This window comes from Balaenoptera musculus, chromosome 8 (assembly GCF_009873245.2).
Source record: "Balaenoptera musculus isolate JJ_BM4_2016_0621 chromosome 8, mBalMus1.pri.v3, whole genome shotgun sequence".
Taxonomy (NCBI): Eukaryota; Metazoa; Chordata; class Mammalia; order Artiodactyla; family Balaenopteridae; genus Balaenoptera; species Balaenoptera musculus.
In genome coordinates this window covers 108,314,183-108,326,366 of record NC_045792.1, presented here as the reverse complement: position 1 = coordinate 108,326,366, position 12,184 = coordinate 108,314,183, and the positions used below count along the sequence as shown (strand labels likewise).

The 12,184-nt window shown below is 58.4% G+C and overlaps 1 protein-coding gene across 1 annotated transcript in view; it reads left to right on the top strand.

The window, feature by feature from the left end:
* The window catches only part of KCNQ1 (potassium voltage-gated channel subfamily Q member 1), a 350,619-nt gene that overhangs the window by 162,854 nt on the left and 175,581 nt on the right, over nucleotides 1-12,184 (top strand). The window contains exon 11 of the mRNA XM_036861606.1: nucleotides 1,118-1,238. Within this exon, the coding sequence (XP_036717501.1) occupies nucleotides 1,118-1,238 (121 nt within the window). The remainder of the gene's footprint in view (nucleotides 1-1,117; nucleotides 1,239-12,184) is intronic.

The following is a 12,184-nucleotide window of genomic DNA, read 5'->3' as shown; positions in this document are numbered from 1 at the left end:
TTGAGTTGTGTCCCTTTTTACAAGTTAATTCGTTATTTTACAATAAAAACTTTAAATGGAAAAATAAAGAAGGTCCAGATTGAAAATCAGGGGACTGGTAATTATTCTTAGTCAGCCCGGAGCACTCGTATCCGATCACTGCGGGTGGGCCCAGGAATCTGCATGCGAACACCAGCCGTCGGGGTGGTTCTGGTGCCTCCCTCAGGGTGCGGGCGGTGGATGCAAGGGGCCAGGAGCTCTGTGGCTGCCCCTTCCTCCCCGGCTTGCGACTCTCTGTGAGCAGGAGCCCTACCACCCTGGGTCTTCACTGATGCGTCGAGAGCCATCCAGCCACATGACAGTGACAGCATGGTGATGAGAGTCCGTGTCTTACCAGACCTGTGCTTGTCAGCTGTGTTCTATTCTTTTTTTTTTTTTTTAAAGGAACGCCTTTCTTTCTTTCTTTCTTTCTTTCTTTATTTTTGGCTGTGTTGGGTCTTCGTTTCTGTGCGAGGCCTTTCTGTAGTTGCGGCAAGCGGGGGCCACTCTTCATCGCGGTGCGCGGGCCCCTCACTGTCGCGGCCTCTCTTGTTGCGGAGCACAGGCTCCAGACGCGCAGGCTCAGTAGTTGTGGTGCACGGGCCCAGTTGCTCCACGGCATGTGGGATCCTCCCAGACCAGGGCTCGAACCCGCGTCCCCTGCATTGGCAGGCAGATTCTCAACCACTGCGCCACCAGGGAAGCCCTGTGTTCTGTTCTTGACCTGAACGTCTGGTGTGAACCTGGGGAGAGGCCCAGACAGCTGAGCTCAGCCCAGGCACAGTCCTCACTCTGAGGAGGTGTCATCGGCTCTCAGTTGCTCCTTGACCATCGTGGCCTCAGGCACGTGGGGGCCATCGTGACCCCCCCCCCCCCGCCAGTCCTCTGTGCTGAGGCTTCATACACCATCTCCACTCCTCACCCAGCCCTGCGAGTGGATATCTTACCCGTTTGTGGGAAGGCTCCAGGGGCACAGGTCCGCCCCACAGCCAGGGTAGCAGGTTTGGGTGAGCATCTCAGTTCTGAGCGACCCTGGGCCCCCTCTGCCATCAAGCCTTCCACGGAAGCCTAACGTGCTGTCCCGCATCTTTCCCCACAGTGAAAAAGAGCCCCACGCTGCTGGAAGTGAGCACAGCCCATTTCATGAGAACCAACAGCTTTGCCGAGGACCTGGACCTGGAAGGGGAGACTCTGCTGGCGCCCATCACCCACGTGTCGCAGTGAGTGTCCGCTCACCCAGGGGTGAGGAGCTAGAAGGGCGCGGGGCTCAGCGCTGGACCAGGGCTCAGGTCTACTCACCCAGTGCCCACCACTCGCTGCCTGCCCTCAGCAACCTGGGGCCACCGACCACCAGGGACTGGCCTCGGTGCCCGGGCACCAGGCGGGGAGGAGAGCAAGGGCATTTCCCGCCGAGTCTGGGAACATGATCCTCTTGTTTTGACTTCTGGAAAACCAGACTGATCATTTCCCACTTGTTTTCGTGCTTTGAGCGTCTGAGAAGATTGTTTTTCTCTCCCCTAGCCCCCTCCCCTGCCCCCCAAAAAAGAGACGACTTTGTTTTTCGCATTTCCCCGGTGGAACCCTGGCCAAAGCCACGGGGCAGATGCCGACTGCTGGCTGCCAGTTGCCGCTGCTGTCCTCAGGGGCTCCTTCAGGTGGAGGAAATGGCTGATTTTCCACGCCTTCCAGTTGGCCGGCCCCCGAGGCACAGCTGGCCTGGGACGCATGCCCGGCCTCCCCCACCGTCGCGGTACCGCCAGGCCAATCCCTGGGGCCCGGCCATGGTGTGATTCCCCTCCGACGTGACTCAGTGCTCCCGGCTAGGGCACCCAGTGGTGACAGCCTGTGGCGGGGTCAGTGGGACACTCAGGCCCATTCTGGCCACTGCCCCACTGGGGATTCCCCTAGAGAAGTCTTTCTGTGTTGGGATGTGTGAGCGGCGCTCTCAGCCCTTCTGACAGTCACTTGCTGGCCTTCTTTCCTTCTCTCTGCGGAGTCACTGAAGCGTGTTTCGGCTCTCCGGACTCTCTAAGGGTCTCGAGGTTGTCCTGAACCATGTGCATCTCTCTGGAAGTGAGGCCCCAGGCTGGCTGCCTTTGCTGCCGGCCAGGTGTGGCCTTTGCCTTGCAGATGACTGAGGAATCGGGACCCGAACTGCAGGGCCTCCTGGCTGCTGTGTAATCAGAGGACTGACAGAGTCGGGGAGCCAGAGTGAGAGGAGGGTAGGACTGTCTCAAGGTGGTACCATGATCAGACAGGATGGCCTACTGTCCTTCCAGGCCCCCAGGCTCACTGGGAGGTTGACAGCTCCCCATCGATAGCAGGGTGTGCACAGAAAGCATTCCCAGGCTCGGTGGGAGCCACCCAGGTCACTGTGAAGCAGGGTTATTCGTCCTCGTGGACCCGGCACCGGAGCAAGCTTCCAGGCCACCCCTGGGAATGTGGCTCTGACCTCTGGGCCCATCCTGGAGATGACCTGATAGGCTCACTTGATAAATGGGCAAGGGCAGAGGCGTGAGCAGTGGCGGGTGCCGGGTGGGATGGGCAGGTGCAGGTCAGCGTCCCGAGGCAGAATGCCAGCTTACCGCTCTGGCTGAGGCCTGTACCGAATCTGGGGCCCAAAGGACCCCGAAGTGGTAAAAGTTGCAGTCTTGTGGCTGGTGTCTGCAACACAGGTGGCAGTGCCTGCTCAGAGCGAGGACGGCCAGGAGCCTGCTGGGAACCGTGACCCTCATGCGGGCGGATACTACCCGGGCCTCACTGTGCCGCTCAGCCTGCCCCTTCCTGGCCTCCTGGCCGCTCTCCTCCTGTCAGAGCTCACTCTCCTTCGTTCTCTCCGCTGTGGCCTGGCCCCCAGAATGCACATGCAAGGAGTTGCCCCCCGGCTGGACAGGGCCATCACCCACCATCCATGCAGCGGGGCGGTCAGTCTTCACCAGCTCCCTGGGCCCTGTAGGGCCCCTGCAGAGAGGCCCAGGGTGAGGGTGGTGAGACTGGGGACCGAGGTGGCCCAAAGCCAAGCTCACAGCTGCCTTGCACAGTCCCCCCTTTTGAAGCGAGGTCCATGTGTGTTGGCATCTGCGTGCACCAAGTTTCCCAAGGCTGGAGGCCGCCCACCTGCCCAGGGAGCCCCAGGAGGGAACTCAAGCCAGTGTAGCTGCATCGTCAGAGGAGCCCGGCTATTTCTTGTCTTCCCTCCTCCAAGACAGAGGCCCCAAGCTCTCTGCTTGCTGTGGGCCTGGGGCATCACCAACCAGAGAGCCTGTGGTGGGCCTTCTCGGTCCAGCAGTCCCATGGCGTGGCCCGCTGGTTGTAGCAGGAGTGGCCACCTCCAGCGCTGGTTGGGCCTAGGCAGTCCTCACCCAGTGGAGTCCTCGCCCCAGAACCTGTGAAGGCCTTTCCCAGTACAGACCCTGGAGATGAGCCAGCTGGGAAGGTGGGAAGGAGCCTAGGCGTGGTGCTAGGATGAGGGGTCTGCAGTGAAGGCTGGGAGTGAAAAGACTGAGGCTGTAGTCGAAAGGCCACCTCCAGGCACTGTGGTCTGGTCAAGGCAGAGTTGAGGTTGAGACAGCAAGGGATCTGCATGCCCATGTCCTCAGTAGTCAGAGTACTGCTCAGGGGAGCCCAGGCGGGGAAGGGGGGATGCAGGCGCAGTGAAGGAGATGGTGGGGCCTCAGACCTAGGCGCCCCCAGGGCTACAGGCTGGGTAGAGGCCCCACCCCACCATGGCTGGGGAAGGAGGTGGCACCGACGGGCACCATGTTTACTTAGGGCTGTGACTGCCGGCAGGGCAGGGCGGGGAGGAGGATGGCCAGGCCTCGGTGCCCATGCTGAGGCCACATTCCTTTGCCTCCCGCACGGCCCGCCTGGTGATTGATGCCCCTAATTAAACTCGGCTCCAGCCGCTCGGGGACCCGTCTCGGCTCCTGCGGGCAGCTCAGCCCCACGGACTCCATGTGGAGAAGAGAGGGGCGCACGCCCTGGTGTGTGTAAGGGACGGGGGGTGTGCACGGGGGTCTCACAGCGGGCAGAGTGGGTGGGAGGCAGTTACTGAAAAACAGATCCATTTTTCTTCAGCATTTTACTGATGTTAAATGTATTACCATGTTGGGCCAGTTCCAGGATTCAAATTAAAAGCATAAATAAAGACACATTTTGTTTCCATCTCAAGCTCTCCCCGCCCGCCGGGCCCCAGGGAGGTGAGGTCACTGCAGCCTTGATTACGGGAAGGTCCCTGGGGCTGGGCGAAGCTCCTCTTTCCGGGGCCTGCTGGCCATCGGTGGAGCGAGGGGTCAGGGGACTGGGGGTCAGCAAGCCAGCCTGGTGCAACCGAGGGGGTTGCCAGCGAGCAGGGCCCAGGGCGCAGTGGGCTAGGGAGACACAGTAGCTTTGGGCACTCCAGCCCCACAGGCAAGCCCCTGGGCAGCTCCAGGGCCCTCACACGAATCTGGGTGGCCAGGCCAGAGTCTCACCCACACCTTTCAGGCAGATAGTCTTCCAGGTCCAGCAGGGCCAGAAGGCAGCTCATCTGCATTTGTGCCCCCCCCCCGCCCCAGTCTTGCCACAGGGCTTCCAAGGAGCAAGTGTGAGGCAGGAGACAAGGCCTCTGGGGGGGTGGGGCGTAGCGGAGCCCTGCTCCCCAGGAGGAGCTGGGGTGAGCTCCTAGGCTCCTGCCCACTGAGGGGAGGGCCACCCCTGTGCATCCCTGTGCCATGCACACGGTGTGCCATCTGGGACAGCCCTGGCACGCCTCTGCAGCCATGGGATTCCTACTCATCTTTCCAAGGTCCTCTCAAGTCGTCCTCCTCTCAAGGAGGGCCAGGACGTCCACAGGCCAGGCAGCCGCGTCCTCCTCCAGCCCTTGAGGCCCTCCGTACCAGCTCCCTGAGCCCTAGTATGGGGCCTGGGACTCTTTTTTGGGTACCTGTCTCCCAGGATCCTCGGCTCCTGGGGAGCAGGCAATGTGTGTCTCCCCTGGGCCTCTCCCTATCTGGCACCCCCTCAAGCCCCAGGCTGGAGGGAGCTCCAGGACTATGGCTCCCACCCCAAGGCAGACAGGGGCCCCCAGCCAGCACGTCCCGAGGAGGAGATGAAGCAAGGGCTGTGGGCGCCTCAGCATGGGTGCTGGCATGCAGGGCCAGGGGCGGCTGGGTCAGAACTGGCCTCAGCATCAGGGTCTGTGGCTCTGAGCTCCAGGGCTGTGTGTGGGCGTGGCCTGGGTACCCCTTCTCTCGGCGGCCTTGGGAGACTGCGGCCATTCCTGTGAAGTCCTCCCCACAGCTGCAGAGTCAGCCGGGACTGGCCTGGCATCCACGTCTGCCCCACCGGCTGCATGTGGACCCCCAAGACAGGCGGTGCCAGTGGCCGGACCCTCTGTGAGCACAGCAGCCTGGGGTTCCCCTGAAGGGTCCCTCCAGGAGAGCTGGTCCCCGGCCCCTCCATCTCTTTCGTCGTGGCATCTCGGATGGACGAGATTCGGCTCTTTTTAACTAGCCACCAGTCTGTCCTGCTCTGCAGGGGGACGAGTTCGGTTGGCACCCTGTACACCAAGACAGGCACAGGGAAGGCAGAGGGAAGGCAAGGCCAAGGCTGGGGCGCTACAGGTCACCCGCCAGGTGACCACGAGCAAGCACGCTCACACACACGCACACACACCCAGCAAGCATATACTTGCAGGCCTCCTGCGACATGACAGCCTGGAGATCCTTGAGCAAAACCAGCCCTGTGTGCGTTAATTAGAATTTCCATGTCTTCAACTTTCTCCTGGACCCTGCAGAATCTCACGCCAAAACGTTCAAGTTTCTCTTTTCCAGCAAGGCCGCTGTGGCCTGGCTTTCATCCACATCACTACTAATGTCTCCTGAAATCTGCATTTGTCAGCGAGGCCAGGGCCAGCCCCATGCCTTCTGGAAACGGGGGCAAATGTCACAAGGCTTGGTCCCGCACTCAGCTCCGTGGACCAGGGGTGCTGGCTCTATGGATGGGACTAGGTTTCCTTGGGACATTTCAGAGACACGCAGGGCCCACTGCGGCCCACACCCATGGACCCTGGAGGCGCCAGGCGCTGCACCTCTGTGGACACCCAAGCCCCTCGCTCTGTTTCTCACCCTGCAAACTTTGGTGGGAAAGGACGGAGAGGCCTTTCTGGGGCCAGTGTCCAGGGGGATAAAGGAGGGGGCTTGCCAGGAACAGATGAGGCTAGTTTGTCTTTCCAGACCAGTGTCCTGTCTTCTTCGGAGCTCCAGACCACCTCTGTCTGCACAAGGTGCCAAGGAAGCCCCGTGGGAGCCCGCCCGGGAGGGCTGTGCGAAGCTACATGAGTCACAGGCTCCCCGTCAGAGCCTTGCAGCTCCGGCCAGGCGCAAACCCGTCTCTGAAATGCACGGGGGGATTAAATGTTCTCCTAATTAAATTAAAAGCGAGGCGGAGTGGCTCAGTGGGAAAGAGACGGAACTGGGAATCGGATGCCCTCGATCTGGCTCCCAGCCTGCACCAGCCCAGCTGCGGGCTGGCCCCCAGAGGCCCCCTAACCTCTGGGAGCCTCACTTCCTCCTTCTGAGCACGTGAGGAGGATGCAGCCAGTCTCCTGGGGCTGCTGCTCTGGGGAGTGGGCCCGCTGTCTGGGTGGGAGGCCCAGAGGAAAGCGGGGAGGCTCCTTACTTCCCCAGAAGCCATCCATAACCCCCAGCCCAGGCGCTCTCAGGCCCCGCGCAGCAGTCTCCGTGGCGCAGGTCCTCAGCAAGGCTAGCGTGGACCAGGTTAGGGTTAGGGTGAGGGTGAGGGTGAGGGTGAGGGTTAGAGTTAGGGTGAGGGTTAGGGGAGCGCTGGAGGATGTTAAGGAGAGAACGTCCACACCCTAGAAGTGGCTGGGGAAAATGACTTCACAGATCGCACTGGTGCTGATGTGGAGACGTTTCTCGCCGTCGGGGAGTCCCACACAGCTCCCTCTTTGTGCTCTGCTTGAACCCAGAAGGGGAGACTGAGTCCCAAGGCAGCCTGACCAGGAAGCCTGAGGTGTGTGTCCCCTGAGCCAGGGTGGAGGGCGCGTGGGGGCAGACCCAGCCCCTCTGCAGACCTGGGTTGTCCATCTCTCAAGTCAAGTTTAGAAAGGATTGCCCTTGCATATAGGACATTGTTTTCGACTTTTTAGTTGAAGGATGAAGTACACACAGATGAGGACACAGATCTCAAGTGTACCGCTTTATGCATTTTCACCGCCTGGGACTCATGTAACCAGCCCCCCGCTGAGGCAGCAGAACCTCCCAGGAAGCCCCTAGGCACCCGTTTCCTGTCGCTGATGCCCACGGGTAACCAGTGTCCTGGCTTCTAGCAACAGGACTCAGCTTTGTCCGTTCTTGAACTTTCTATCGATAGACTCACAATGCACACGCCCGTTTGTCGGAGCCCCTGGGAGCCTCGCCGTCTGGCTGAAGAGAGCAGTGCCTCCCTCTTTCCTTGCCGGCTGGCACCCCGCTGTGTGAATGGCCTACACTTTGTTTATCCATTCTCCTTGGATGGCCACTTGGACAATTTCCAAGGCAGGGTTGTTATCATTATTGCTAAGAATATTCTGTCTAGTCTCTGATGAACATATGGGCTGCTTTCTGGTGAGTGTATGCCTAGGTGCAGAGTTGCCAGGTCACTGGATGAGCTCGTTGACTTTCGGTAAACACTGACTAACAGTTTCCCAAAGCAGGCATACCATTTCCACTCCCACCGGTGGCATCGGGGCATTCTGGTTGCTCTATATCCTAACACTTGGCATTCTCCATCGTTTCCTTTTTAGCCATACTGGTGTCTGGTGGCATCAAATTATGATTTTAATTTGCAGTAAGCCAATGGCTAATACAGTTGAGCCCCTTTCTACATGATTATTATTTAGTTGGATATCGTCCTTTGTAAAATGCCCACGTTGGCTGCCCATTTTCTATTGGGTTATCTTTTCTTTTGATTTGTAGGAGTTCTATCTTTACCCTGGACGTGTGTCATTGGTCACATTATTTGGAATATATATATATACACAACACCTCTCCCTCTGCAGGTTGCCCTTTTCCTCTCTTAAGGTGTCTTTTGATGAACAGAAGGTCTTAATTTTAAGGTGATCCAGTTAATCAAACATTTCCTTTCTGGAGAGTACTATTTGTGTCCTATTTAAGAAACTTTGACTACTCCAAGGTCATAAAGATATTCTGTTTTCTCCTAAAGTTTTAATAGTTCACCTTTCACATGGAGATCTACAGTCCGCCTGGAATCAATTTTTGCATGCAGTGCGAGGCTGAGGTCAGGGTACAGTTTTCCCCCATTTGGATATCCAGCTTGACTCAGCACCCTTTACTGAAAAGACCATCCTTTCTCCACTGCCCTACCATATCAGCATCGTTATAAACCAGCTCACTGTCTACATGTGGCTCTGTCTGTGGACCCTATTCGCTTCCATTAGTCAGATTTCAGTTTTTCTTTTTTGCCAGGGCCATGTTTCATCATCACTATCGTCTGATACCAGCCCTGGACAGCTGACCATGCAGGCTCCAGCCAGTTCTCCTGCCTTGCTTGGCTGTCTTTGTGTGGCACCTGTCTCTCCATCCATGTGCCAGTTTCCACAGAAAACTTCTAATAGGTACGGCGGCTCTCTAGATGAATATGGGGAGAATAAACATCTTTACTTGTTGAGTCTTTGGAACTGTGGTCTCGACGTGTCCCTCGTTTACTGAGGTCTTCTTTCATCTCTCCTACCGTGTCCTGTAGTTTTCAGTGCAGTGATCATGCACCCCTCGTCTGAGATTTATTCCTTGTTAGCTGGTGTTTGTTACGGGTTCACCAAGCCTGGGAACCCTGCCTACCAGGGAACTCTGGCCAGCCCGGCTCATTTTATCCGCCCATGGGATGCCAGGGCAGGCACCTCACCTCTCTGAGCCCTAGTGTCCTCTTGTAGACAGGAGGGATGTGTCTCATGGTGCTGGTGTTAGCTTTTGAGGAGATGGGGTCAGGCATCCAGCTGTGTACCTGATTCGGGAAAGTGCCTGCTAAACAGCAGACAGTATAAAATGTCACCTTGTGATGAGAGGCCCCATGGGGACATCCCTTACTTGGCCTGAGAGCTTCTGAAACCACCAGGTCACGAGTTTCCGTGGGACACAGATGAGGTCACAGTGCGCCACCATTAGGTGTCGTCCTTATTTAACAAGATACACCTGGAGGCCCAAAAGCCCTGGGCCCCAGGATGGGCTAGAGGCAGAGGAAAGATGCAGGTCACAATCCACAGCCTCTCGTCCCTGGGAAAGGGGCTCACGAGCTGCTCCGGCCCCTGTGGAGGTGCAGGGAGAAACCTGACGCCCACTGTTCCACTCCTGGGGGGAATGCAGAGGACCACGCCCCACAGTGGTCACAGCTGCCCCGACACGCCTCTGCCCTCTGTTCTCATCACAGTCGGGCTCACCTGCCAAGGATGGCACCCATCTTCACGCAGTGAGGACCAGGGCAGGCCACAAACCCTGCCTCCCCCTGGTGCTGTGCTTGGCACGGAAGGGGAGCGCACGGTACCTCTAGGGTTCTGAGCGACTCGCAGGCTGCACAGCCCGCATGTGGCAGCAGCGTTCGTAGACCTGGTGGCTTTCCGGTGCTTAGGAGAGGGTGAGCCTCTGGCAGAATCCACTGAGCCCCGGCCGTGTGTACGTCACGTGTCAGGGGTGGGAGGGGCGCTGCTGCTGGCCGAGTCCTCGGCAGGGCCCTGAGGGCGCCTGGTAAGCCAGTCCCCCGATCCACAGGACTGGGTCTTGCCGGCGTCACCCGTGAGGTAGCGGGAGAGCCAGGGCTTGTTCCCAGACACACTATCTTTAGGGGAGCCCCAGTCTGTGATGGGGAAGCTGCGCTGGCACCCTGAGGGCGGGTAAGCAGGGCGTGGGGAGGTAGCAGGCCAGCAGAGGCAACGAGGCCTGGCCTCTGGGTTGGGTCTGTGCCCCCAGAGCGTTTCTATGGCCCTTCGGGCAGGAGAGAACAGTCCGTGCAGAGACAGTCTGTGCGCTGGTTGGGTGACTCTGTGACCATCTTCTCCAGTGAGAATTCTTCGCGTTCAGTCTCTTCGCACACCGTGGACCTGGCACCGCCGTGTGAGGAGGGCGAGGGGCGTGCAGGCCTGCAGACTACTCCAGGGCAGCGCTGACCTGGCCCCCCAGGGTATGGTCGGTGGCAGACCCAGCTCTGTGGCTTCTCATGCTGCCCCAGAGCGCCCCCTCTAGCGTTCATTCTTTAAGATTTACAAGCCCTCTTGGGACAGTGCAGGTGTCCTAGGCAGGGGCCACACCTTAGACGCACATCCCCAGCAATGACTGGCTAGCGGTCCGAGGTCTGGCTAGAAGTCTGTCAGGTTTGGTTGGCCCGTGGGAATGCCGGGTGCCATCTTAGAGCCCTCGTGGAGGGAAGAGGAAGAGAAAGAAAAGATGGAGGCAGAGGGAGCTAGGAGGCCAGGTCTAGCCTCAGAGTCTGGCATCCCTGGTGTCCACGTCATCCCCACACCTCCAGCCTTGACCCTACTGTTGCTTTGATCTTCTCAATAAGTAACCTCTTGACCTGGCAGTGGCCCCAGAGGCTCACGTTGAAGACGGCACCGGGAGTGCCTGGAGAAGAGTAGGTGTACCCCACGGGTTCACACACGAGTTCGCCCATTTCAGTTGGCACAAGAGCAGCTTAGGAGGGGATACATAAAGCTCTGAGAAAGGACTTTTTTTTAGGAGCAATTCAAGGAATTTTCATAGGTAATTTTGACTCTACCTGATTTGTCTTCCAAGACGTTGGAACTGAGCCATCACAGAAGATCAGACTACACTGCACCCAAAGTAGAATCCTTGCTGTGCCCTATGGTGCCTTGCTGGGGAAACTGAGGCAGAGAGCAGGGTGACTTCATAAAGCAATAGAAGATATTTGGGAAATGGGGGGGGGTAGGTAAGGCTGTTCAGAGCACAGAGCTACACACACACACACACACACACACACTATATATATATATATATATATATATATATATATATTCAGCATCCTTCCCCACAGCCTCACTTGTGGTTCTGGGCCTTAGACTGCTGCCCTCAGAGAGCCAGGCCCCCGAAAAGGAGGTGGGCAGCACCAGGCAGCCAGCCGCTGGTCCTCTGCTTACCTCCTCAGTTAGCTGATCTCTGTATCTGGGGTATAAAGTTCAGGGTAAGGTCACATTGGGACCTTTAGCTGAAAGTCCTTGAGCACATTCTGGGCGAGTCCTCCTGGCCCCGCTCGGTCTGCACTGGGGCCCAGTGTCTTCCACTCCCTGGCCGGAATTGGGCAGCTGTCCTCAGGCCCAAGGGGACCTTTCCTTTCCTACTTAATCTCCTCTCTTGGGCCTTTTGTAGGTGGGCTTGTTTTTCAATGTTTTCTTTAGGTTCATATCCAGATTTGTTAAATTAAATTGAACCTCTTCCAGTTTGAAACACTTGAGTGCTTTTTTTCTGCTCTTCTTTTTGAACTGCCGCGTGAACCCCCCAGCTGGGTGTGTGGGCTCCAGGTGGGCGCTCGTGGGGGCCCGGCTGCAAGGCCAGGGTCATAAGATGGGGCAGCCTTGGGTGGAGCAACGCTCAGGAAAACTGGCTCCCAGCCTGACTGAGCTCGGGCCGGTGTGTGCGCAGCGGCAGCGGGTGGGACCATCCCCAGGGGCTCCAAGGGCCTCACTTGAGATGCTCTCCCAGTGACCCCCCAGTCTGTGGCTGTGCCTGAAAGCTCTGTGCTCATGGGACCCCCCGGTCCCCCACCTGCCTGTCTCATGCGCTGGGAAATGGACTCTTCAGACCACATGGCCTGGGTTCAGCGGGGAAAAGTACCCCTTTAGATGCCAGGAGATGGAAAGACTGGGAAACGGGAGCCCTGAGACCAAAGGCGAGAGGACCTCGCTCAGCTGCCGGCAGAGCCAGGGCTAGGCCCTCAGCTCTGAACCCTGAACCCTGTGCTTCTCTGCTGTCCCAGAGGGGCCCGTCTGCTCTAGTGGGGCCCGTGCGCCAACCCCCGCCAGTCCCCTTCATCACCTGGGCCAAGTGACCCCGGTCCCAGGGGGTGGCTGGGGCACTTTCCCGAGCACCATGCCCCAATCCCCCGACCGCTAGGGGGGCAGCACCTGGCCTTCAGCTTGGCCGTGCCCCGCTCCTTAGCT